Source organism: Dermochelys coriacea, chromosome 1, assembly GCF_009764565.3.
Source record: "Dermochelys coriacea isolate rDerCor1 chromosome 1, rDerCor1.pri.v4, whole genome shotgun sequence".
NCBI classification, from domain to species: Eukaryota; Metazoa; Chordata; order Testudines; family Dermochelyidae; genus Dermochelys; species Dermochelys coriacea.
Window position 1 is genome coordinate 254,217,067 of NC_050068.2, and position 27,397 is coordinate 254,244,463.

Below are 27,397 nucleotides of genomic sequence, written 5' to 3' on the forward strand. Positions count from 1 at the left end.
TCCTTCCTAACAACAGTTTGGCGTGTTAGAGACACAGCTATCACTTTTTACAGCTATCACTTTCCTTGGCAGTGTACAAAGTGAAGCTGTGCCTTTGGAAATAGCCTACCTTGCCTGTCACCATGAAACGTTTTCCTCCTTTCCCCTCCGCTGCTGCTGCTGGCTTATTTTAAGTGATCACTCTCCTTACAGTGTGTATGATAAACCCATTGTTTCATGTTCTCTGTGTGTGTATATCAATCTCCCCTCTGTATTTTCCACCAAATGCATCCCATGAAGTGAGCTGTAGCGCACGAAAGCTTATGCTCTAATAAATTTGTTAGTCTCTAAGGTGCCACAAGTCCTCCTTTTCTTTTTGCGAATACAGACTAACATGCCTGCTACTCTGAAACCTGTGCCTCTGTGTATCTCATGGAGCTTCGCTCCCGGAGATCAGGCTGACAAGGTCCCTGATGGTTGACCTGCAGAGGAGCAGCGCCCACAGCAGCACCTAGTTTGCAAGCCTACGTAAGGACTATGTTCCTATTCTTCTTGGGGCAGCAGGAAAGGTTTTGCGAACCCGCCTTTCCCCCTGCGGGCAGCAGGGCAGTGGATGTTGGGGAGGATGGATTGGGGTGTGGGGGAGGATTCAGTGCCTGAGGGGAAGGCTGGGGGTAGAGGCATTTAGAACAATTGTTGTTGTGCGGGTACTCAAAACTATTCAGCAAAACTGTGAACTCTATATATGCTGGAAACCACTTCAAGCCACGGGGTGCTGCTGCACCCACGGGACCCCGAATTCCAGCACCCCTGGATGGGGGCATAAGGGGTCGGGGCAGAGGATGGAGAGGGGGATTCGTGCGTGCGGGCGGATGGGGGAGGGTATCAGAGGTGGGGGAAGCGGAGACTGGGAGGAACGAGGGAGGATATCCAGGGTGGGAGGCAGCGCATGGAGATGGGAGACGGATGGGGAATACGGGGGGGGCTGTGAGGAGAGGGGAGTGCATCGGGGGTGGGGGGCAATGGTGGGGTGGCAGACGGGGGGATTCCCTGCCGCGGGGGGGGTGAGGATGGGGGAGGGTATCGAGGGGAGCAGCAGGGTGATCCCTTTCTCCCCCCCCCCCTTGGGCGCCTCTTGAGCCGGGGCCGCCCGCGAAGGGAGGCACGATGCGGGGAGGGCGCACCGAGGACATGGCCCTTCCGTAAACACCATCCAGCCCTTCCCCATCCCCCGCCTGGACGGTTCCATTCTGTCCGGAGAGGGGGGCACCTACCTCCTCCCGAACAGAACTAAACCCAGAACCGCGGACTGGCGGAGCGAGAGGAAGATCCTGCCTCTCTCTGATTATTGGCCCCCTCCAGCCTGAGCTTCCTCCCCCCAGCCTCCATCTGCGTGGCCGAGCTGAGCGACCCACAAAGGGTTAAAACTCCCCCCCCCCCGCCTCTCGGCGGGATGGAAGCGCCCAAGGAGCTACTAATAGTCTCGGCTAAGTGGCTCGCGGGGGGGGGGGCCCGGGGGTTTAAAGTCCCGACCGCGCGGAGCTGGGCGGCAGCGCGAGATCGCAGGGTGAGCCCCCCCCCCCTCCCCAGGGAGCTGCCCGTCGAGGGCTGGATGAAGGCGGGTCCGCGGGAACGGCCGGGACCCTGCGGGGGGCTGGCTCTGTTCCCCCTCCCCCAATGGGCGGGCGGGGGCCTGGGTTTTGGGGGTGTCACGGTCTGGGCAGACGTTCCCCCACTGTACCAGGGAGGCGGCTAAGCCCCTCCGGCGGCGGCGGTGGGGGGGGTCGCTGATTCCCCCCCCCCCGCTTGTAAACAACCCCCGCTTGCCCCTTGGGGATTGTTCCCCCCCGCGTTGGGGCGCGGGCAGAGCCCGGGGGGGGGCCCGGCCCCGCTTCCCTTGGAAGCGCTGTTTGTTTTGTTGGGCTGGTGCCAAAGCTCCTGCCTCAAGTCACTGCCCAAAGCGCGGCTGGGGGAGGAGCCCTGGTGCGGCTGCTGGAGTGGGGCCAAGCTGCTCCTGCACGGTGCCCGTGGGACTCAGCGATCGGCTCCAAGGGCTGGCAACCGCCCCACTTCGGAAAGGTCAACGTGCCTGCGGGACGGAACATCCCCCGGGCCGCCCGGCTGCCGCCCTCTGAGGGCGGCTTCTTGACGTGACAGCCCACTTTGCCCCGCGCCGGACACACATGGTTTCGGAATCTAGCAGCTGTTAAGCAGTAGGAAGATTTGTTACCTCTGGAGACGTTTAGTGCTCACCTAGGCTGGCAGAGAAGCAGCACCCATCCCTTCAGAGAGCAAGGAGCACACCTTTGAAAATAAGGTACCCTAGCACAGTGGTTTTCAACCTGTGGTCTGTGAACCCTTGGGGAGGGTGTCTGCAGACTATGCCTAAGACTTCCAAAAGCATCTGCATCTCCATTTGAAAATTTTTGTTGATCTGCACATGAGAAAAGGTTGAAAATCACTGCCCTAGCTTTGCTGAAACTGACATCGTTCTCACTGCTTGTGTTGATGGTTCTGTGAGAACTAAGCATGTGTCTTGAGTTTTTTTTTTTTTAAAAAAAACAGCAAAAAATACTTGTCTATATATTCTTAATAGAAAAGCAAGAGGGGGCTCTAGACAGAGTTTTTCCTTTATACTAGCTAAGGACAACAGGGTGCTGTAGTAGGTGTAAACTTTAGTGACATAAATGTGCTTGTACCTTAATCCATCATCATCATACTTCACAGCCCATAGCTAACTGGTCATCTATGTAAAGTTAATCAACTAACAATAAACATACCAGACCTGAAGAAATATGTGGGAATAAAGTTTTGAAAGAAAACTGAGGAATCCCTGAAAACCCCAATCAAGAAAACTAATTGATGTTTCTAAACAAATGTTTCCCTTGCTATAGACAAAAGATAAGATGTCACACACAAACTTGTGTAGATCTCTCAGCAAAACAATTCCTAACAATCAAGAAAGGACTGGTGGTTCAAACCAAACAAGACTAATAACTTGTTACAAACTACTGTAGACTAAGAGGGAAAGTGAGGGAATTCTCTAACTTTTTAAAAGAGCTTCCACTAGCCCTGACATACTGTACAAGTACATATCAATGCTACAGCAGAAGTGTCAGCACCTGATGGGGGGAGGAAAGCAGCACAAACTGAAGATGCAGTAGGCGCTGGCTTGTTCTGGCAAAGGTTAAAAGAACATAAACCAAATGAAAAGAAACAAGACTCATTAATCCAGACTAGTAAACGCTGGTCAGCACACTTCCAAGGCCTATACAAAGGGAGCCAGTGTGGAAATATTACTTGAACAAAACAGCATTATTTTTTTAAAAATGTGCTTAAAGACTCTATTAAAGTAAACTGCCAGTCCTCTCTCAAGATACCTTGTATATTACATGAACTAAAGGAAAACCTTCAGGAAACTTAAACTAGGGGGAAATCACATGGCCCAGATAATGTCAAAGAGGAAACTTAATATACCCAGGCAGCCATTCTAAAACTGTTTTACCTAATCCTGCAATCTAGATATTTCGCTGATATATGTCATGTGTAGAGTGACCAGACAGCAAGAGTGAAAAATCAGGACAGGGGTGGGGTGCGGTGGGGGTAATAGGAGCCTATATTTAAAAAAAAACAAAACCGGGATATCTAGTCATATGGACTAATTAGCTCAATATATAAAAGCAAGCTTCCTTTAACCCAAACAACTATAGAGGTATCTATGTCAGCAGCAAAATATTCCATAGTATCTTCCTTTACGTTGTTAGTCAAATTTTGTATTCTTTTAATCTGTGAAAGTCAAATTGGATTCTTCCTGAGAAATTGACCGCATCTTTACCTTACCTGTTCAATATAGGTTTTTATACGGCGTTTATCACTGTAGTCTCTGAGCACCTTCCAATAGTATGTGAAGCAATATGGCTACACATCTGTCATTTGTTGTTTGTTCTCTCATTTCTTCCCTAGAGAGAGAAACGAGTGGATTGTCTTGTTTAAATATACCTGTTGCTGTGTGTGTGTGTGTATGTGTATTAGAGAAGGCAAGGTCAAAGAAATGTGCCTTGCACTTGTAGCAGATAGTGGTGCTGTTTGTGATAATGCTTACTTACTGATGGAGTTCGTTCCATTTTCTCAGACCACCCCCAGAGAAGGTTGTCTTCAACACAGACACGCTTTACTTTTTTTGCTGCAAGTTCCACTGTGCCAAAGGAATGAAGTTGTTGACCATGCTCTCTGTCCCTGAACTTTTAACAGTGTTTTGGGTATCCTGTGTCCTCGTAACAAACACGTAAAAAGCCAAGGGAAAAGATTTGTGTGCTTTGTAGTTTTAAAAATAGTTGTTTCAGTCTAGCATCGAGGAATGAACCTTAAATTGCTGCACAATAGAATTGGTGGAAAACCACATAACCTAATTAAAATTCATGTGCAATCTACTCAGCACCGGATAAAAATAAGCATGCCACCAAAGGCCTTCATGTAAAAAGGGGAGTAAAATTAGGATGCAACTTCAGGTCGAACCTTCTTACATGCTAGTGACTTATCAACCTTGGAACAATCCTCAAACTTAGGGAAGGTCTACACTAGAAGCAATACACTGTCACAGCTGCACTAATGCAGCTGCAGTGAGTCTGCCGAAGAGACACTATGCCAACAGGAGAGTGCTCTCCCATCAACATAATTATTCCACCTTCATGAGAGGCCAAAGCTAGGTCAATGGGAGAGCGACCTAAGGAGACACTCTAAGTTCTGTTGCTTGAGTGGGTGAATGTCATTTTTTCACACCCCTGAGTGACATAAGTTAGATCAATTGAAGCAGTAGTGTAGATCTGACCTCAGTTTTTTTCTCAGTTGTATAGTGGGAATCCCATCTGTGTAGTTGTACTATCATCTAGATGAGATGGCAGCTCATAGGACCCAGTAAGTGAAACTGGAAAACAAATACATTTAAAAGTCTGAAAACAAACTAAAATGCTGTTATAGAGATAAGAAAACTGAACATGTGCTAAATTATATTTGTACTTGGCCCTCCAAAATAAATGTCAGGGAGCTTAGACTGGCTATAAAAGCATTGCAAAAAAAAAAAAAGCTATTCCACTTTACACAGACTACTAGATTAACTCTCCAGTATAACTACTGCGGAAACATAATACTATAATTCAACCCAGTCTATTAAGTAGAAGTGCAGTCTGGAGCCCAATTTTAGCAGTTAATTACACTTTTTGGGACAAACTCTGTAAAACATCTGCAAACTAATATATGTACATTTCCCTCTCCTCCACACGCTGCACCCCGAACAATGACTGCAGAGCAGAGTTATTGCTTTCCTCCTTCTAGTGCCATCTCAACCAACAGAGCCAATTTTCTTTCCATCTCAAGCTTCTGGAAGGTATTCAAAAAAAAAAACCCACCATAAATCCAAGTGAAAACAGATCCACTTCCAAATATTGTTGCTGAACAACTCTAACACCCTGACAAGTAACATGATCCGTACCCACCATATCAAAAAAATACTCAAGATATTGGACCAACATATAAAAGTCACTGGGAAGAACAAATAAAAAACAAGATAGTTCTGTCCAATGATCTTCAGTACTCTATCATGTGGGCAGACTACCTCACTACACTGAATGTAAAAAGCTAAGTTTGATTCTTGCCAGTTACCCAATTGGTGGCTACAAATGTGGGGATACAAAACACACTTCAAATCAAGAAGAGAAACTTTAGACAGATGGCTTTCTTTTTCCAATCTCCGAAATAGGAGGGAGTACAAGAGATTTCCTGGATTTATCAGGGATAATAAACATTTTATATAAAAAATCGGGGAGGAAAAACTGAGTGCACAACTTGGAAGAAAGGAAACTACATTGCAGAGAAATGATCACGCTATATAGCAACCTACGTCTGCATCAAGAATGCCCACTAATGTTTATGGATGCAGGGTGTATATATGTATTATGTACATTTAGAAAATGCGAATCCCTCGCCTGAGCAGTTTGTACTTACTTCTGACAAATACGGGTTGGATGAGCTAATTTTTTTTTTTAAGTTCGGAATAAATATTTCCAGTTTCTGCTTGTTATGCACAGAAAATATAGGGTGTAGGTATGCGCTTATTGTGTGGTGCATCTGTTACAGTAACAACTGCCAGTAATGTCCAGATCCACAGTATTAAGATCTGTGCAGAATGCATTCCCTCAGCCTTTCCCCCACACCACAGAGAACTTCTCTAAGAAATAAGTCTTTGCTAGCAAAGATCATGATACTCTTTCCCTGTGTCATCTTATGTTGGGGTGCTCAAGTTTATAATTAAAAGCTTGTGAACAACTACATTAACAAAATGAATGTTTCCTCTGTTTCATGCATACATACGCATTGTCTGCTACAGAAACAAGTGTTAGTCTTGAGTCACTTGGTGGTACACAGGTGGGTGCATCACTATCAAGACCCTTGGCTGTTAATATCAGCAGAGTCAAAGTCTATTGAATGGGCATAGAAAGTGGATTCACTGCTTGTTCCATGAATGTGGACCTTCCCGCTCACTGTTGAAGCATCTAGTGGCATTGCAAGCTTTCCTCACAATCTGTTCAGTCTCTTTTTCTGGGGGCAGGCATCCTCAATCTGTAGGTTTGCCAGGCACCTATTCCTAACAGCTTAATACACTCACATGTGAGAGTTAACACCTGTAGTGAATATTCTACATTGTGAGGAAGAATTTTTTTTTTAAAGCATGCAATATAATGCCATGTGTCAGAGGTCTAGTCAAGCACCTCCTTATGGCCAGTCACCAAACTGCTGTGAGGGAACTGAGATGCTAGATCTTGTGTGTTTTAAGCCTCCAGTCTGAACAGAATCCAGTTGCTGCCGCTAGTTTGGGGTGCAGAGCTATCTGGCACCCACTTCTGAGAACTCAGAGCATGTGGCCCAGAGTCCCTGGAACTAGTACTGGTCCCTCAGGCTTCCTCCCCTACTAACCCGATAACTTAAATACCACCTTTTCCAGAACTCCATGTGAAGGAGTGAGCCTTTTGGTTTACCTCTTCAAGGGGCACATAGGATATGTCTACACAGGGATTAAAAAACCTGTGGCTTGCTCAGGTCAGCTAACTCGGGCTCAGACTCTGGGGCTGAAAAATCACTGTGTAGACATTCAGGCTCAGGCTGGAGCCCAAACTCTGAGACCCTGTGAGGGTGGAAATTCCCAGAGCTTGGGTCCCAGCCTGAGCCCAAATGTCTACATAGCAATTTTTAGACCCAGGAACCCAAGTCAGCTAACCTGGGCCAGCTGCAGCCATGCTGCAGGTCTTATGTTTCTGTGGATATGTCTACACAGGGATAAAAGAATGGTTCATCTAGTCCAGTAACCTGTCTTCTGACAGTGGCTGGTGCCAGATGCATCAGAGGGAATAAACCGAACAAGGCAATTACTGAGTGATCCATCCCCTGTTGGCCAGTCCCAGCTTCTGGCAAGTGATAAGATGGTGCAGGTTTGTAACACACCTCCTGCTATTAAATTGAGAACTAACATTTATACAAAAATGCTTTGTGTTGTTGTTTAGTTTAAAATTGTTATCGTTACTGTAAAAAATGTAATAAAACTAGCACCTTCCATATTCATCCTAACCATGCATTGTTGTTGCATTCAACTAAAACCCCAAAGGCTAAGCCATATAATTTAAAATAAAAAAAAAATACAAGGTTTAATAAAAATAAAGGTTTAAAACTAATAGTTGTGCTAAAAGCACAAAATGGGGGAATTGTAGGGGAAATTGCTGTTAACCTTGCTGTTGAACCTAACCCCATCCCACTCTGTGACAAGATCTATGCACTATATGCAGCATAGGCAAGAGCGGTAATACAAGAGGCCTACAGGCCTGCATCCTGTAAGACTTAGCTTAAGCTAAGAGCATTTGCATATGCTGGGCTATGGTATTTTGACCCAAATAACAAACTAGGCCAACCTCTAGCCTGGCTCAAGTCCCTAGCTGCCATTCTATGCAACCCCCGTCCCCCAAACCTGCAAAAGCCCCTAGACAAAACGCTGCCACAAGCAAACTGCAGATCTTAATAATAACAAAGTGCATCAGCACAGTGCTAATTATAAAACTGTTTACTTTGGCTCCTTATAAGGCTTTATTAACAATGCTTAAGTAATAAAAAAAGTATCATTTAACTTAAATGTAAAAAGCTATATAAGACTGGTATTATATAGAACAGAGAAAGACCAGGGTAGCACCTGCATGTGGCCATCTCTGTCTCCTTCTCCCTGCATGTTTGTATTCAAATAAAAAAACCTCAAACTGTTTGAACCAAACAGATGGTGTGACTTGTTTTCCACAACAAATGTAACATTAGTTTTTTTATTAATAGTAACTTTATTTTTTGTTTGTTTGTTTTTTTTCCTCATCTCATCCCTGGAGAAAACCTTTCCAGTTCAATTATTAGTCTGCTTTTGTGGCTTGCTCCTTTTAGGTGAATCCTTTCACATTTCAAGATCCATGAAGAAATTGAATGTCTTTGACAAGATGTATTAATTCCCTCTCTCCCTTTAAACATAGCTGCAGCTCGTGCCCCTGTAACTGCAGTAACTTTGTAGGAGAAAGGGATTGCTATGACCAAGTGCAGAAACTAAGGTGCCTTTAGAGTGCTGCTCTACATCTAAATTCATCAGTAGGGGTAGTGCTTTAAGGAGTACCTTTTAAAGAGTTTGAGAGCTCTGCTTCTGATGCTCCTGACAGCAGAATACCTTCTGCGTAAAGAGTAGATTAGAGGTTGATGCTGCTGACATTCATCTTTAGTTTTCATTTAACTTCTTGCAGAATTGAAAGTTTAATTCTTAGGATTTGTACAATCCTATACATGTTACAAGTTAAGCAGTAAACTTCACAAATCCACTAAACTTCATAACACCCTTATAAAGTAGGCAAGCATTTATCCCTATTTTGCAATGTAATATTCAGTGCTCATAACAGTAACTATTGAAATATTGCTGCTTTTGTAAAGAAGTCTTTAGAAAATATGAAGTGCTAGAAAATGTTGATCTTGTAAAATTATTTCTTTCTAGGTTCTGTGTACTGTACCAAGTGAAGTGACTCAAAATGCCCCTCAATGATGACCAGAACAGTGATTTTGATTCTTCAAGGCTTTCTGAAAGCACAGCTTCTTCCAGTGACTCTGAATATTCAAGGCAGAGTTTTACTAGTGACTCTTCAAGCAAACCCAGCTCCCCAGCTTGTAAGCAGATTTAACCTGTACAATAGAGATATAGGCTATATTTGTGTATTTTCTTGGGTGTCCCACACATGTAGTGGGACTTGGGATTTATAGTTGGTACTTCAGAGAGTGTTAGGAGAAAGGCACAGCTTCTTGTTTGGATCACCACATCTCCAAGAGGTACAGTCTGCCACCATAAAGCATAAGTAGATCCTCAGTATACATACAACAGTTGTTACTACTTCCTTCTAAAAGAGTAACCAAAGTTTGCCTGGCAGGGCATTCTTGTCTTGGGTTATTCTGGTTTTGGCTTATAGGTTACAAAATAGTACCATTCTGTCCATTCACCAAATGTTGCTTCATGAACAAAGGACAAGATGCCTCCATTTAGTCTTTAAACTTCAGAATTATGAAATCAAATCAATAGTGTTGTGACTTTTTTTCATTGAACAGTAAGAAGTCAAAACACAAAATAGACAGGTGAAGAAGCAAGTTATTTTGAATGACTTATGAGAATAAATACTACTGTACATAAAATGCACTTAATTGTAGAGCACTTCACTGATGCTAACAAATCTTTTTCGTATGTATACATTTGTCTTAGTTTAAAAGTAAACTTGTTAATGGAACTGAAAGTTTGTATTTGGTATGTTTCCTGTCCTATATCACTCTTCTCAAAAGTACAGTTTCCAAATATGAAAAATAAACTACAGAAGTTTATTTTAGAAACTTTGTGAGCAATCACTCCTTCTTTCAAGTAAGAGTGTGTTATGTTCTTCACAACATAAACTCTTCAATCAGAGACTTGATTAGTGGGGCAAAGACACTATGGCATATGCTATGGAACAGAAACTGCATATCTCAAAGTAATGAGTTAGACTGTGGTTACAATGATTGTGGAGAGAAATGCATCCATTTGCTCAGTAATAACATGCAGCCTGTATGCGTGCTTATTTATTTTGACTCTTATGTAAAACCTGCCCGTCCAAAACTCTGGGTTATATAATGGGTCCTGTGTTTAATGTGAGAGGGGTACATTGGGCAAGATATCAGAGTAAACTGCTGGTGCTGCTCTTCAAAACATGCCATGAGAGTCTTCTACCTTCCAAAGATAAGCTGGGAGGGCCATTCATTTACCAGATCATTTTAAGGAGATGCAAAGAACTCCCAGTTTTGCTAAAAGAAAAGGAGTACTTGTGGCACCTTAGAGACTAACAAATTTATTAGAGCATAAGCTTTCGTGAGCTACAGCTCACTTCATCAGATGCATTTGGTGGAAAAAACAGAGGGGAGATTGATATACACACACAGAGAACATGAAACAATGGGTTTATCATACACACTGTAAGGAGAGTGATCACTTAAGATAAGCCATCACCAGCAGCAGGGGGGGAAAGGAGGAAAACCTTTCATGGTGACAAGCAAGGTAGGCTATTTCCAGCAGTTAACAAGAATATCTGAGGAACAGTGGGGGGTGGGGTGGGGTGGGGGGGAGAAATACCATGGGGAAATAGTTTTCCTTTGTGTAATGACTCATCCATTCCCAGTCTCTATTCAAGCCTAAATTAATTGTATCCAGTTTGCAAATTAATTCCAATTCAGCAGTCTCTCATTGGAGTCTGTTTTTGAAGCTTTTTTGTTGAAGTATAGCCACTCTTAGGTCTGTGATCGAGTGACCAGAGAGATTGAAGTGTTCTCCAACTGGTTTTTGAATGTTATAATTCTTGACGTCTGATTTGTGTGCATTCATTCTTTTACGTAGAGACTGTCCAGTTTGACCAATGTACATGGCAGAGGGGCATTGCTGGTACATGATGGCATATATCACATTGGTAGATGCGCAGGTGAACGAGCCTCTGATAGTGTGGCTGATGTGATTAGGCCCTATGATGGTATCCCCTGAATAGATATGTGGACAGAGTTGGCAACGGGCTTTGTTGCAAGGATAGGTTCCTGGGTTAGTGGTTCTGTTGTGTGGTGTGTGGTTGCTGGTGCGTATTTGCTTCAGATTGGGGGGCTGTCTGTAAGCAAGGACTGGCCTGTCTCCCAAGATCTGTGAGAGTGATGGGTCGTCCTTCAGGATAGGTTGTAGATCCTTGATGATGCGTTGGAGAGGTTTTAGTTGGGGGCTGAAGGTGATGGCTAGTGGCGTTCAGTTATTTTCTTTGTTGGGCCTGTCCTGTAGTAGGTGACTTCTGGGTACTCTTCTGGCTCTGTCAATCTGACTCCAACGAGAGACTGCTGAATTGGAATTAATTTGCAAACTGGATACAATTAATTTAGGCTTGAATAGAGACTGGGAATGGATGAGTCATTACACAAAGGAAAACTATTTCCCCATGTTATTTCTCCACCCCACCCCACCCCCCACTGTTCCTCAGATATTCTTGTTAACTGCTGGAAATAGCCTACCTTGCTTGTCACCATGAAAGGTTTTCCTCCTTTACCCCCCCTGCTGCTGGTGATGGCTTATCTTAAGTGATTACTCTCCTTACAGTGTGTATGATAAACCCATTGTTTCATGTTCTCTGTGTGTGTATATCAATCTCCCCTCTGTTTTTTCCACCAAATGCATCTGATGAAGTGAGCTGTAGCTCACGAAAGCTTATGCTCTAATAAATTTGTTAGTCGCTAAGGTGCCACAAGTACTCCTTTTCTTTTTGCGAATACAGACTAACACAGCTGCTACTCTGAAACCAGTCTAGCTAGCTTCTCATAAATTAGTGTCCAGTTAATAGGAAATAAAATATCATGCCTAACTATTTCCATGTTTGGTTTTTGCAGTCCAATCCGTCTTTTAAAATTGAACTTGCCTACAACTGACTTTTGGCTCTCATCTCATTTCCTTTCCTTCATTACAGCAACAAGCCCTCCAAAAACTGTTACATTTGATGAATTGATGGCTGCTGCAAGAAACTTGTCAAATTTGACTCTAGCTCATGAAATTGCTGTAAATGAAAACTTTCACATGGAACATGTAGACCTCCCACAGAACAGGTAAGTTACTCTTTATAAATTTTGCAGAAACTGATATAGCGTGTGTGTGTGTGTGCATGCAAGGGAAACTGGTCTGAAGGTACACAACCTGCAAAGGTGTTCCACACTTAATGGGGAACTGTCAAGGCTGCAACATTGTGGCATAAGTTGTACAATTTGGTAGGGTTAACACATTTTCTTGTCCTGGAGCATATGATGCTCTGCCTTATCTGTAAGGGGAGATATGTAAGCAATGTGATATGCACTCTACTTTTGGAGTCCACCTTTAATGTTTCTTGCCAATCTAAGATCTCTGTGAAGGGGTGAGGGATGGGGAGCTAAAGTTGTAGTACTGCCGTGTGTATGGTATGTATGGCTTTTATCTATACAGCTTACTCAATAGCTCAAATGCTGTGTATAAACTATACTAATCTCAGTAATGAACACAGTACTCATGCTGCTTTGCATACTAAAACACTTCTTGGAAGTTGGAGGAAGAAAGGAATAATTTACATACCAAGGTTAGACTACAGTGGGAATGTTGAGAGATTATCATTTAAAATGGAATCTGGCCATGCTATTGAGCCAATTTTTACAAAAAATACAATGGGATTATTATTGATAACAAGTTAGGGTTGTTCTTTTATTTATATATAATATGCCAAAAAATGCTTCCCCCAAAACATATTACTCAATAGCACCAAGCTAGTGGAATTTGTTTAATATAGAGTTGGGATAAAAGTCTTTTATACCCAAATACTGAATTGCCAGCACGTCTTTCTGCAATGTCAGGCTGTTCTTGGGAAACCTCTCATTTTAATTCTTAATTCTGCTTAGTTTTGGGGGGTGATAGGGTCCAAGGGTGATCTGGTTGCAGATATAGATCTTCGAATTAGCAGATGTGAGATGATGGTTCTCCACCAAATCATTGGACTGGTTTAAGATTGTGTGTGGTGGTTGTTTTTGTTTTTAAACTCTGTTTACTTCTTTAAATCTTTTTGTGCAAATTGATTTTCCAGCAGTTTGGAGGGTAGAGTGAAACAAATTGTACATAAGGCATTCTGGGATCATTTGGAGTCAGAACTGAATGAAGATCCTCCAGAATATCATCATGCTATCAAGCTCTTTGAAGAAATTAAGGAGGCAAGTTAGTTTTTATTTCCTCCCTTCACACCTCCAGTATTGTGTTGACATCTTAGGCCCCATCCTGCAAATGATTCCATGTGGGTAGACCCCCACTGTAGTCAGTGGGATACTTCTACATGTTAGTTGCAGGATGGGGATGTGATACAGTACTATAGTATGCCTAGAATACAAAGTCAGACATCAACTTTCCAAATAGGATCAAGATCTTCCCTTATTACTGGAAATCCTGGTACCAATTCATTAACTTTTTAGTAAAGACCTACGGGTGTTTCTGAAAGGTTGCAAAGGTCTCAACCAGTAAGGTAGTAAACTTGTCTTCACCAGCTTCTGTATCTGTATTCTGTTCCCTTTGGCTGCTTTCTCCCATCCTGCTAAATAAAATAGCCTTTCCAGTTTCAGGATTTGCAGTCAGGCTCTACAGTGTACCCTTGACATCTTCAAAAAGCTGCTTTCATTTCATCACAGTTAAGGGCTTGCTGGTCTCGTGTTGCTGCACTTATTGACGTGTCTTATGGTTTTTTGGTTTTGTTTTTCACTTCAGACTCTTCTTTCCTTTTTAACTCCTGGAGCAAACAGGATTCGAAACCAAATCTGTGAAGTCCTGGATGCAGATCTTATAAGACAGCAGGCTGAGCATGATGCTGTTGACATTCTTGGGCTAGCTAACTATGTCATCAACACTATGGGGAAATTATGTGCTCCAATAAGAGATGATGATATAAAACAGTTAAAAGCAACTGTCAGTATTGTAGAATTGTTCAGGTTGGTGTTTGGCTACTTTTCATATCATTTTTTTATTTGTTTTGTTTAGAAAATATCAATTTTTGACAGACAAGGTGTTTGGGTGGAGAAGAAAAACTCAAAACTAACATTAAACTGGAATAGCGGGCTAAGCTAACAAACTGCCAAAATGCTTTCATTTGAAATAGGTGTTGGGTTAGGGTTTGGTAACACGGTACTTCATCTAAGAGTTCTAATTGTTTTGGGTTTTTCACAAGCATATTTTTCAATGGTGTTATGTTAGTGTTGTCATACCCTGAAAAGTGTCACCATTTTTAAAAACAAAAACGTCATGCAGTTCCATGTGTTTTACGCATACTTCCATATCAAACTTACTTATTCTTACAAGTTAAAAGGTGAGTGTTCTTGTTTAGAATTGGCAGGGAGGAAAAATGTACACTCCATCTGGAATATGAAAGTGAAGCTCAGTTCTTTTTATCTGTACCATTCCCTTTATTAAAGACTTCACTATTAAAATTTGATTCACAAATCTGCATGAGTCTCAGATGTATTAGCTCTGTAATATTAAAAATAGTTTCTTGCTTTATTATGTTTTTGCTATCACTTAGGCATACCTACAGGGAGCAAAGTGGTTGAGTAGGAGGGAATGAGGTGTTTTGTTTTTATTTTGGCATAATCAGAGTTGTTAGAATTTTTTAAATTTCAGTTTGCTTTGGCTGTGATGTGTTAATTGACTCCATATTGCTTCAAAACCTTTCTGTTATTGGCCTATGGCACCAATGTCTTGATCATGCAACATCTTTGCCCTACCTTTTGTAACTTACACCAAATATCCCAATACATTATTTAATTCTCCAAAATGCTTTGGTATATAAACTACCATGAAAGTCACTGCAGTGCTAGTACTTTCTCTTCAGTACTTGGAGCCTGTTCTCTAAGGTGGAATGACTACAAAACAAGTCAAGTATGTAGGTGTACATCAGGCTGTTCAAGACCATATGAGTTCATCTTGAAACTTCAACCTAATTTCTTCTGTGATGTTGCACTGTAATTTTGTCTTTGCTTTCAGACAAATATTCCATGTTCTGGATCTCATGAAAATGGATATGGTTAATTATACCATTCAAAACATTAGACCACAGCTTCAGCGTAACTTGGTGGACTATGAAAGAACAAAATTCCAAGAAATTCTTGAAGAAACACCAAGTACGTATTATGCTGTTTTCAGTTAATCAGATACAGTGGAAACCATTAAAACCAACCTTTCTCTCTGTTACTATAGATATCTGTTGAGCAAGGCACCTGGGGGCAAATGTGACCATATCATACCTTTATATGATAACTAATAATTGTGAAATGCTGACTTTATTGGTACTGCTGTTGTAAATTCATTAGACAACGCCACAAATACTCCTTTTGTTTTTGCGAATACAGACTAACGTGGTTGCTACTCTGAAACCTGTCAAAATGATAGTTTGTGAAGAACTTGTTCCTGCAATCAAAGCATTTGATATCTGATTAAAACAGTTCTGCATACATAGGGCTCAGTATTATCTCGCAATATATGGAACCACTCTCTTGTGTATCTGAAAATCTGCTCCTGTTCATGTGCACTTGCACAGTAGCTGGCTTTTCCAGAATACGTGCTATTACGTGCTATGTAATTGGTAGTAGGCAGAGCAGGATTAAGTCCATAATGAAGCATAGAACAACAAAACCTATTCTCTAGTGAAAATAAATGTTTAGTTTAGTTTAGATGTTGTAAAGGCAAAAGTTAATCTTGTTGCACTGTAAAGATAATACAGTTAAACCATTGTTAAGAAATTTTGGAAGAGGAAGGGAAACTGGTGACATTGATGGCTAATGCACTAGACTTCTGAAGGTTCAGATAGCTGTATTTAAATCTTGCTTGTGCCTCCAGTGCCACTATCTGCTATGGGGTTTTTATAACCTGTCTAGAAGCTTCAGCTGGTCACCTGTGTTGGCTAGGTGAAAAAAGCTTGGGGAAAAACTGACTTGAGTAGACTTAACAGTTCACTGCAGTCTATTTAGAGATCAGAAATGGAGTTGTCTTGTTTCACCTACATTATTTGTCAATATGCTGTACACTTGCATAGAAAGTTTATACAATAAACCTGTGCAAAATTTTGTTGTTGTTTAGGTGCTCTGGATCTAACAACAGAGTGGATAAAGGAATCAATAAAAGATGAATTGTCTGTTTCTTGTGAAACCTCTTCATCCCCTGGTGCTGATGGTAGCTCTAAACCAAATCTCAGTCCTACTCTGGTGCTAAACAATGGCTACTTGAAACTGTTACAATGGGATTATCAGAAAAAAGCAATTCCAGAGGTAAGAAGTGAATTCTCATGACTCTTCTTAAATTATCCCAGTGCCTCAAAATTTACTCTTAATTCTAATTGCATGAAAGTACTGGTACAGCAGTTATGCTGTTAATGATGCTAGATGTCGTGGAACTCTCCTGTAGGACTTCTCTTGCTAAATAATTCCACAAATTTAGTAGTTTCATAGTGGCATGCTCCATAATCAAGGAGCACATTCCTAGTAAGTATCAGTTGCTTGTTGTTCCCTGCATTACAATGTCCTAGTGCTGATGATACTATATATGTGTGTATGCACTTGTGTGGATGCTCTCTCCTCCATAGCAACAGCCTTACTAGTTACCTTAACTGTGATAAGAGCAAACTAATGTTAACGGCTAGAGAATTTTCTCCAAGAGTGAATTAATACGACAGCAGTTTATCAGTTCACATTATGAATGATCTTCTTGCCATGGACAAAGGCAGTGCATCTGTTCTGATATTACTGGACTTCCCTGTAGCATTTAAGACATTTGACCATGGAATCCTGCTATGCTGCCAGAAAAGTCAAGTATTAGCAGGTTCCTGCTAATAAGAGTTGGTCATTCCCCTTGGGCCATATATAGAATCATGATTGGCACCTGCTTTGCCATCTGGAGAGCCCTCCAGGGATCAATCCTGTTGAACTGTATGAACCCACTAGAGGAAAATGGTAAAGCAGCATGACTTAAATGGTAGCAATAGGCAAATGATGCCTAGCTCAGTTACCTGTACAATTAGTGGTGTGTTTAATCTATCTGCTAGCTGTCTAAGTACTTGGCTGAGAACAACAATGAATGAAGACCAGTTGGCAGCAGTTAAACCCAGAAAGACTGAAGTGATGCTGGTGGGGAGAAAGGAGCATTTACCAACTCAGTAGCCTCACTTTGAAGGACATGTACTGTTAGACTGTGAAGAGTTTACAGCATTCATATTCACCCGAACTGTTTACAACCTCTGAATGCCTTTTATGCCCAGAGCAGTAAAACATGCCCTCGTCTATCTGAAAGACAAGGTGGATGAGAAAATATCTTTTATTGAACCAATTTTTGTTTGTGAGACAGACAAGCTTTCGAGCTGCATAAAACTCTTCCATCTAAAGTTGGCAAGAAAACTGCTCCTGTTCCTGTCAGATTTGTACTTATCTATCAAGTTGCATGCATATGTGTGCTCTAGCTTGATTATCTTAATTCTCTTCCTGTGAATGAAAACTGTAGACTAAAGTTTTTGAAAACAAAACTTTAGTGTGGAACACTGTAGCCTGCACTGATGAATAATTGGATGCAAAGAGCACATGAACCCAGTGTTCTCTGTGACTGGCTCCCTGTTCCATACTGGGTTACAGTCAAGGCTTTAGACCCCGAAATGGCATTGGCCCAAGTTCCCTGAATGACCACCTCAGCCTGTTTGATCACCATCTCTTGTGATAGCTACATTCCACTGCAACAATGGTACTGTCCTCCTCAATAGTGAAATCTGTATGCAACAGATAACGGTTCGGATATAAGTGGCCCGTTAACCTGGAATTCTCTGCAAGAAATCAGAATGCTGCTAAGAACCTCAGAACTTTCGGAGAAAATGGCCAACTCACTACTTTGACTTAGCCATCCCATAATAATGCACTATAACTATCTTTAAGAAAAGGGGTAAGAGTGTGGGAGGAATCCAGTCTCTCTTGACTGGAGGGAAGAGAAATATATCAGAACATGTAGGCCCCAGTCCAGCAAAGTATTTAAATAATCTGAGTAGTCCCCATGAAGTAAATGGGACTACAAGCTTGCCTAAGGATAACTCTGTGCTTAGATATTTTTCAGGATCGGGGCCTTAATTTTTGGAGAGTCACTTTGATGTCAGTGATAGGGCTCCATATAAGAAGCTAGATGAACATTCTCATTATGATACTCTAGGAGTTATTTTTCTATTGCAAAACTGCTGAAAGAGTAGATACACCTTAAAATCCACCAAAGTGTCCTGTTACTAACATTAAATTGTCCATATACAACCGATGTTTTATGACTAGTTACTATTCCTACTTGGAGCTGGTCAAAATATTTTGAATTTTTAACACAACCCACCTGAAACTATTAAGTCTTCTTTTTGAAACTCAGTTCTGTATACATTGGATATGCTCTTCTGCTTAGTGTAGGTGAATTTGTTTAGTTTGAAAATGATTAGCATCATCCTGATCCTGGGCTGCTTCAGAGGCTTAAGTGGCCATCTCCTAGGACTGTCCTGTGGGCAGCAAGCTGCAGCCCCTCCTCCCCCTCCCCCCACCACACACTTGGGCTCACAAGGGAGGCTTCTGAAGGCAACCTTAGGTCAGTCTTCTGCAGTGTGCGCACTGAAGGAATCCTCCCTCAACTGTGTTCAGGACTTCTAGGGCTCCTTATGCCACTCTGGCCCTCTTTACTTTATAGAAAGGGGCAAGAGTTGGGGTAGGACTCATCCATACATTTTTCTATTTCTTGGTTATTTTTAAAAAATTGTTTTTTTAAAGGAACTGTATAATACTACATAGGCAAGGGGTTGGCTATAATTACTGTTAATTTCTTGACTCTTGAGCACTGAAATTTTCTACTGCAATGTTGCATGAAAGTAGCTTCTCCTCTGCCCCCCTCAAATTACTTGTTAGGGCATTAGCTTACGTCTCAGCTTGGTATTACTTACAGTAATCAATGTTGTTCTAATTCTAGACCTTAATAACAGATGAAGTTCGTCTTCAGAAGTTGAAAGAGAAGCTGAATGAGTTACAGATTATAGCCTGTGTATCTCTTATAACTAGCAATATGGTGGGCTCAGCTATCGTGGGCTTACCTGATTTTGCTGACAAATTAAAAAGGATTTCAGCTGTTCTGCTGGAAGGGATGAACAAGGAGTAAGTTCTTTCTCTCTCCCCCACCCCGCCTTTTAAAGAAAAAGGCCAGTTGGCTTGTAACAAACTTTACTGATTTATTTATTTATTTTTACATAAATAGTTAAAATGTTGTATAGCCTATGCACCTTGTTACTGACATGACTATAACTGATAGTAATAATCCATTTATTATGTATCACTCTTAGACCTACATGTGTACTAGTGAAAACAGTTGCCTAATGCAGTGCAATGAAGTTTGATAACTCCTGTGACCCCCTTCTGACAACAAAAATTACTACATGACCCCAGGAGAGGGGACCAAAGCCTGAGTCCACCTGATTCCCACTGCTCTGGATAGAAGAACCAAAGTCCAAGCCCCACTGACCTGGACGGGGTCAGGAGTCAAAGCCAAGCCCAATGGCTTCAGTCCCCTCCAGGGGGGCTGTAAACTGAGCCCTGCTGCATCCCTTGGGCTTTGGTTTCAGCACCAGGCAGTGGGGCTCAGGTTTCAGCCCCGAGCCCCAGCAAGTCTAAGCCAGCCCTGGCGACCCCATTAAAATGGGGTCATTACCTAAGTTCCCTATAAGCTGTGCAACAAGATGCCTTTCCCCCGGCCTGGCCCAGCCCATGCTCACCGGAGCTGCTGGGGAGAGGAGCCCCTCCCTGTGCCAGGCCCAGCCCAGCTGCGCCCCACAGGAGCTGCCGCAGCCAGGGAGAGGTGCCTCTCATCTGGCCCTGCGCTGCTGTGGCAGAGGGGGCTGGGGGGAGTCCTCTCTCCCTGATGCAGCCCCGTGGCAGCCTGCTCCCCCAAACTCCTCAGCCCCATCGCAGAGCCCTCATCCCCCAAACACCAACTCTCTGCCCCAGCCCTGAGCAGGACTGGCTCTAGGCACCAGCAAAGCAAGCACGTGCTTGGGGTGGCACAATTCCAGGGGCAGCATTCCGGCCACCCCCTCTTTTTTTTTTTTTTTTTTTTTTGCGCTCACGGAACTTGGGGTGGCAAAAAACCTAGACCTGGCCCTCGCCCAGAGCCCCCTCCCACACTCCGAACCCCTCAGCCCCACTCCCACCACACATCACCTCCATATTGGAGCACATAACAAAATTAATTCCGCACATGGACCTAAAAAATTAGAGGGAACACTGGTCGTGACCCACAGTTTGAGAACCGCTGGCCTAATGCATCCACATATTTTAATTCTTTTTTACAATTTAAACTTTTGTACTGAAAATCTGACACCAAATTCCATGTATAGTGTTGAAATTCCTCCATTTATGCACCATTCAGGTCAGCACAGACTGTGGCAGTGCAAGCTTCATCATGTTGCTCTGCCAATTGCTTCAGCCTTTCACATTATTCATTCAGTCCCTGGCTCCTCTGCTGCAACTGCCACTAGTGCTACAAATTGTGGTGATTGTGTGTGTGTGTGTGTGTGTGTGTGTGTGTGTGTGTGTGTGTGTGTGTGTGTGTGTGTGTGTGTGGACACTGCCCTATATGGACTGATGTTAAGAATAGAAACGTGGTTCACATATGCCACCAAACAGCTGTTTGGTTGTAACAACTCTGTCAGTCATTACTTGGGCAATTTGTACTGTGGACATATTCAGCTAAGTATACTTAAGTATTTTCCTGGACTGGCACCACAGTATTTAAGTGCATGTTTAATTTTAAGCACATGTATTAGTCTCATTGAAGCCAATAGAATTTAATCATATGAGCAGTCTTCTCTTCCTCCTCCCTCACATGCCTGCCAATGGGATCTACTCTTATCCTGGGGTGGAAGATTTGTGTCTTATATCTGGAAAGCTGACAAAGTTTGCAAAAATCCACCTGGCTCTCTTATTTTATTGGAGATGACCCATTTAAAAAGAAAAAGGGGGAGGGTGTCAAAATAGCTATGCAACTGATGTTACAAGAACTGTTAAGAGTTAAATGCTCAAACTTTTTTCTTTTCAGAACATTTGATTTGAAGGAGGCTCTGAATACTATAGGTGTTCAGATTTGCAGTGAGGTGAACAGGTCCCTGTCTGAGAGAGGATTTCCCACTCTCAATATGGAAATTCAAAACAGTCTAGTAGGTCAGATCTGTAGCATTGTTGAAGAAGATAATCCCATCAGCTCCCTGATTGGTTAGTATTATTTGTGTGGTTCACTGGTTGTATGCATAATTTTTTAAAATAAATGAAGGCTAATTGCCCATCTATACTATAAAAATTAAATTAATTCACTAGAGTTAAAGATTGCCTTATTATTGTGAAAAAGTTAAAATGAAAGTAACTTTCTTACAGTAAATATTGGGTCATAGTGTGCAAACCTGTGCTGCTTCTATTGTTTATATTAAGATAGTCTTCTGAAAGATTGGTTCAGGAGGGACAACAAAGTAAGAAAGAGTCCGCAAATATGAGCGGAATGCTCTCAGTGATTCTGGGATGTTCTCTGTGAACCCAGAAGTACCAGGATTTCAGAGGGGAATTTAATACCTAACTGTGGATTGTGTGCACCCGTGGAGGATCTATCTCCCACAACTCCAGGTTTAACTCAGTCTTAATTATAGCTGTGCATCTATTTCACAACATAAATCCTATTGCTCAGTCTGAAGGCTGTCCCTCTACAATGGGAAAAATTTGACTTTGTTCTAAATTAAAACTGAAGGAGGAAGGTAGGGAAAGGTAGCATTCAAGATGTGTCTCTGCTTTATTTTGATTCTTCCATGTGCCAGTGTGTGAAGTATTTCTAAGGCAACTGTGGCTTGACGCTTTGGATTTACATTTATATGGTCTGTTCTATCATGAACTCAGTTATCTTTTCCATTTCAGATAAACGAATCCAGCTGTATATGAAAAGCCTTCTTACTCTTCCAAGCATTCAGAAATGTATGCCTACAATTCCAGGAGGCCTTGCTGTGATTCAGGTAGAGATAGAATCTATTGGATCTCAGTACGCAAGCATTGTGAATTTTAATAAACAAGTGTATGGACCATTCTATGCAAATATTCTTCGAAAACTGCTTTTTAGTGAGGCACCAATGGGGAAAACAGAAACTGGTGATTCTACTAATTGAGGGAAAAGAATGATTTGGTTGTGCATCCAGCCCTTTTCCTTCACAGTATTTATTATAAAGATATTGTGAACTCTGTTCCCTCAATGTACATAATTTACTCCAATGACTGTTACTGAGACAGGGACAGACAGAGGTGTATCCAAAGGCGAATAGACCCTATAAAGTGTGTACAGGTAAAGCTTCCAAAATTAATTGGAAGGCAACTAATTAATATATATTTTTTCATGGTCTAAATCTGTTTAATGGATTTTAACGCACATTGTACCTGATCACTGTAAGTGTCTTCTTCCTAAGCAAGCATTTTTGACTTAGTGTAGATTTGGAAAAGTACCTCCTGGTTTTACCACCATTACAATTTAATCAATGGAACTCTTTGCACTCTTATTAAAAAAAATTACTAAACACATTTATGTATACTGGTGCAGTGACATAAGATGAAATTTTAGTTAATATATACTTAACTTACAGTGCTTTATTGGTGACACTACATAACTGAATATGCATCACTTCTTGAAAGACTCAGAGGAAAATAGCATGTAATTGAACTTGTAACAAAGTAAAGAATGAAATTAGGCCAAATTCTGATCCCAATAACTATATCATCGGGATTTGACCTATCTTTCACTAGTGCATGTTACTACACCAACATTACTATAAATGGTGTTAAGTGTACCAGTTATAGAGTGAATACATCTTGCAAAATAAAAACATTTCAGAATTTTGTCAAATGTAATCTAGCAATAAAAGATAAGTCTAGCAATTCTTTTATTCATGGAAAACTAACTTGGGTGCTGACTTCAATTTCCTTACACAAACAAATGGTTCTAAAAGTTCTCTAATAGAGGTCATATTGTCCTTTAATTAAACATTTGGAGGCCTAATCTGCTTTTTATACATGTAACGGTTGCACCTTTGATCTTCAGAGATGGTTAGGCACCTCTGAATTGGGACTTTAAGCCTTTGATCTTGAAAGCATTTAAGCACAAGAGTAGCCTTATTGACTTCAAGGGAACAATTTGTGCTTAAAATTAAGCATGTATTTAAATATCTTACTGGATTGGGGCCTAAATTTTGAATGTGAGTAGTGATTTTGTTCACTGACTGGATATTTCAATTCTTTAGGTCTCAAGTTCAGCAGCCAAAATCAGTCACTAATCACTTTTGAAAATTTAAGCCAAAAGCTATTAATTCCATACTCATTAGGCAAATGCTGTAGCCTAGAAGCTGGCCTGATCCAAAGCCACTGGAGAGTATAGAAAGACTCCCACTGTCATGAATGGGCTTTGGAGCAGGCCCTTGGGTCATTGGGGTCTTGCGGAGATTGTTGGATTGGACCTTTTGATATGGGAATAAACTTCTAAAAGTCTACACAATATAGACAAATTATTTTGCATATCTCACATTACTAGATATGAGTGCTGAACTATTCAGTGTAAAATGTTCCCATCAGAGTTAATCAAATATACTCAAAATATATAATTATAGTATTTGTGACTGTTAAATAGTGAATTAATCCTATTTTTAAATGTCAAAAAATGTAAACTTTGGCTGGTACAAGTTTCCAGATATCTTCCTAGTGTGTTATATACAGTATATTTTTATTTAAAAAATAAACTTTGCCCATATGGGATTAATGTGCCACTCACAATATATAGTACAACTAGTGTATCTCTTATGAAAATCTAAAATGGCTGGGCATTAGAAGCACTTTGGGTTTATAGTCAAACCTCCTTTTTACAGAATTAGGTTGTTTTTTGTTTTTGTTTTGTTTAGCAAGGGAAACATACTTTTTAGACAAGACAATACTTTTTCTCAAACTTAGGCTGGTGTCCCAGGAAAAACAAAGCAGGAATTTATTTTAAACTTTCTTTTTGGATGGTTTCCATGTGGGACTAAGCAACAGCAGACTCATATATTAAGTACATACTCTTCTGGATTCATGTCAAAAGCTACTACTGACATTCTATCTATGTACATGTGGGGGTGGAGGGAGGCTAAAAAGTCTCAAATTGCAACACTTCTCAATGACTTCTGACCCCACTTCCTCTTTATGCCTTGTTAAAAATATTGCACCAAATAGATGAGTACAGTTTTTAGTCTGAGAAACTCAAAATTAAAAGGAGCTGTTACAGTGTAACAAGAGTGCCAGGGAAGTGGTACATTCTTGTCTTCATGAATATGGGACTTCAGTACATATATCAAGAGAAGAATATATCCCAAAAGCTGAAAAGGGAAGTTCTGTTAGTAATTCCGTAACCTTGGGAAATCCAACTTTTCTAAATTTGTGCTTTGGGCCTAAAGAAAAGATTTTATGTTGAAAATGTACAAAAAATTGTATTGTAACTTTATCATAGCAATTTACCTTTCTAAACTTTCTAGTATAAAATAGAAAAATTTACTGTGGTGAGATCAGCTGGAGCATAGTTTATAAACCTCTGGTTTAAAACATCTGGGAAATTGACATTGTAACTTCCCACTGGAAAATGAGAACACAATAGTTTGTTTGCATTGATGTGACTTTTTTTTTAAGGGCATTTTATAGCATGGTATAGGTCGGAGATCACTTAAACATTACAATTAGGATATATTTTAACAGTGCTTTGGATGTAGATGTTTCCTCTCACTTCTGTCTGTTGCATGCTCATGGATCAAATGTTTACCTCCGGTCTGAATTTTGCTTCTTGAAAATAGACAATTATGTAGCAGTAGCTTTATTAGATAAAGTACAAATTAATTTTTGTGGTATGCATTTGTGTTTTGTATGCATTAAAAGTCTGTTTGTAGTAAAACTTTGGAGATAAGTCATTCATGCAAGCTGGTTCTCAGTTTAAATGTAATGCCGTCAGCTATTTTGATACATTATTGCAAAATGACTTTTCTGTAACTTTTCTCTTTTCAAGGAGTTCTTCAGGAATGTATCCTATTTAAATAAAATCGAAGAGCAGTTTTAAGTGCAGTTGTAGAAGTGGCTTAAAATAGCAATTTCTGACTCAAATCTGTTTTCTAATTATGTATTATGACATACCAGGATGCATTCCAGACTAATGAGGAGCTGTATCATGCCTGCCCTGCAAGCCTGGGTGACTTACAATGCCTTGCTGAAGTAGCTCCTATCAGGTTCACTCACAGACACCCTTCCAGCATACAAGCCACACCCTATGTATCTGTGTGTAACTGCAGGCTGCCAGCAACACTTGGGTTACACACTGACTCTCACCAGCCTTAGTTATATGGCAGGGTGACCCCAACACACCCCCAGTCCCAGGTTTCTCCCCAGAAATGTGTCCTGTATTGCCCAGCCCTTTCCTAGATATTATGTAGTATCTTAAATCTGTTATTCTTTAAAGGGAATAATATGCCATTTTCTTATCTCATAGTTATTCAGACACTTCAATTTAAACACCCTGGATTAGATAAAATTGCAAAAAGTTTCATCAACTACAAAGAGATTTTAAGTGAGTATGAGTAATAAGGCATAAAAGTCAGAAATGGTTATAAGAAAAATAAACAAACATAAGATGTTTAGTAATACTTAACTTAATAAACTACAGCAGATTCACCACATGCTTTCAGCCATCATATTGATCAACCCCTGTAGGTCAGGACCGCCCACCCCGCCCGCACCCTAGAGTCCAACAATTGCTTCCTTTTTTGCTTCAGATGCACTGAATGTAATGGGCAGGGGGAGAGAGTGGGGCCTTGGGGCATCTGTCCCTCCTTTTTATAGTTTGTTCCTCTCTTGAAAAACATTTTCAGCTAGTCACTAAGAGACTAGAGTCTATGTGGAAGGATGTTTCCTGCTGGGTTTTTCCTCACCTGTTTGAGCTTTCTTTGCGTCCCTTCCTGCTGGATGACTCTGTTTACTGCTTAAATACAAATTAGGCAAAGCCCACATTCCTTTTTTAGGACAGACCAGTCTACCAACCTCAGTTTGGGCAGGGGTGTGGGGTTTGGAACATGTCTTAATAACATTACAGGCAAATCTTATAACATTACATACAATGTTGCCATGCATACTTTATCAGGATTATACTGACTTGCAAATTATGAATTTTCCAATGATACAAGACCTGCCTTGTAATACATTTTGTACAATAATGTGTGGGATGTGAACATGGGTATTTTCTGTCACATGTATAGAGTTAGTCATAGCCATCCATTACTATAATATCTGGGGCCCAGATCCTCAAAAGCATTTAGGCTCTTAACTTCCATTGAAATCAACAGAAGTTAGGAGCCCTTTTGAGGATCTGGGCCTGACTGCCTTAAACTTAATGGATTTTATTCTCTCACATGCATCCCTTTGTCTATTAGTGACATACATTTTTTATAGCTGCTGCCTATGTTGGCTTTGTAATGCTACAGCAATTAAACTGAATTCTATTTCTCCTTTGCACATTAACAATATTTTGGACATACACATTCCAATTGCAGGACAGTATTCTTTTTCATATGTATGCAACCTCAGCACCTCAACTAATTGCCCAGGTTGGATGATAGAAGTTAGCCAGTATAATCTTGCTGGTGATGGTGCATGAGGGGAAGTAACACTGCTTGATTTCTAATCTCAGAATGAGTTTGTAACTCCTATCACCAAACTCTGCAAGAAAAGAGATTGAAAAGATTGCAGCTGTCTACTTGTGAGAGATGGTGGGGTGTGTGTATGTATGTACATTAACAAATGGTGTAGAGCAGGTAAATTGGGTATGCCAGTTCATCCTCCTGCTATATGAGCAAGGGGACTCTCAGTGAAACCAGCTGGGGAACCTGTTACTACAAGCTAGTCTTGAGAGCTAAAATTCTAGTTGGATTCAAAAAAAAGGATCACAAACGTCTATGGATAACAAGCCAGAGTAAATGTAGAGAGGATTTTAAAACCAACCAACCAACCAAAAAACCCAAGCAGTTGGATGGGATTAAAACCTAGAGCTGTCAAAAAAGTTCTGAAAAGATATTTTGCCAGAATTTGCTGATTTATCAAAACCTGAAATATCCCTGAAAATTCCAATGGAACCCAGATAAGTTTCAAAATGTAGGAGGCTTTATTTCTAGTAGATCGGGATGGCCAACTTGTG

The 27,397-nt window shown here is 41.1% G+C and overlaps 1 protein-coding gene across 11 annotated transcripts; it reads left to right on the plus strand.

Annotated features, from left to right (window-relative positions):
* Positions 1-389: 389 nt before the first annotated feature.
* Positions 390-27,397, plus strand: TCP11L2 (t-complex 11 like 2). Of its 11 annotated transcripts, none has more exons than XM_043519732.1 (11): positions 1,408-1,546; positions 9,038-9,207; positions 12,048-12,183; positions 13,182-13,305; positions 13,850-14,070; positions 15,119-15,255; positions 16,211-16,398; positions 19,100-19,281; positions 21,218-21,390; positions 22,078-22,172; positions 25,223-26,038. In XM_043519732.1, the coding sequence occupies exons 2-11, from the start codon at positions 9,072-9,074 to the stop codon at positions 25,271-25,273; spliced, it is 1,443 nt and encodes a 480-aa protein (XP_043375667.1). In that variant the 5' UTR covers positions 1,408-1,546; positions 9,038-9,071; the 3' UTR covers positions 25,274-26,038. The 11 variants fall into 11 exon arrangements, with proteins under 11 accessions (XP_043375632.1, XP_043375614.1, XP_043375667.1 ...); XM_043519737.1 differs by lacking the exon at positions 25,223-26,038 and adding an exon at positions 27,027-27,397 and having other exon boundaries at positions 1,487-2,296; XM_043519690.1 differs by lacking the exons at positions 1,408-1,546; positions 25,223-26,038 and adding exons at positions 1,651-2,296; positions 7,307-7,454 and having other exon boundaries at positions 22,078-25,111.

Coding starts and splice junctions, on each gene's coding strand:
- TCP11L2 (XM_043519697.1), top strand. CDS start 9,072: ATGCCCCTCAATGATGACCAGAACAGTGATTTTGATTCTTCAAGGCTT. Junction 12,184..13,181: donor GTAGACCTCCCACAGAACAG/GTAAGTTACTCT, acceptor TTGATTTTCCAG/CAGTTTGGAGGGTAGAGTGA. Junction 16,399..19,099: donor AGAAAAAAGCAATTCCAGAG/GTAAGAAGTGAA, acceptor TTCTAATTCTAG/ACCTTAATAACAGATGAAGT.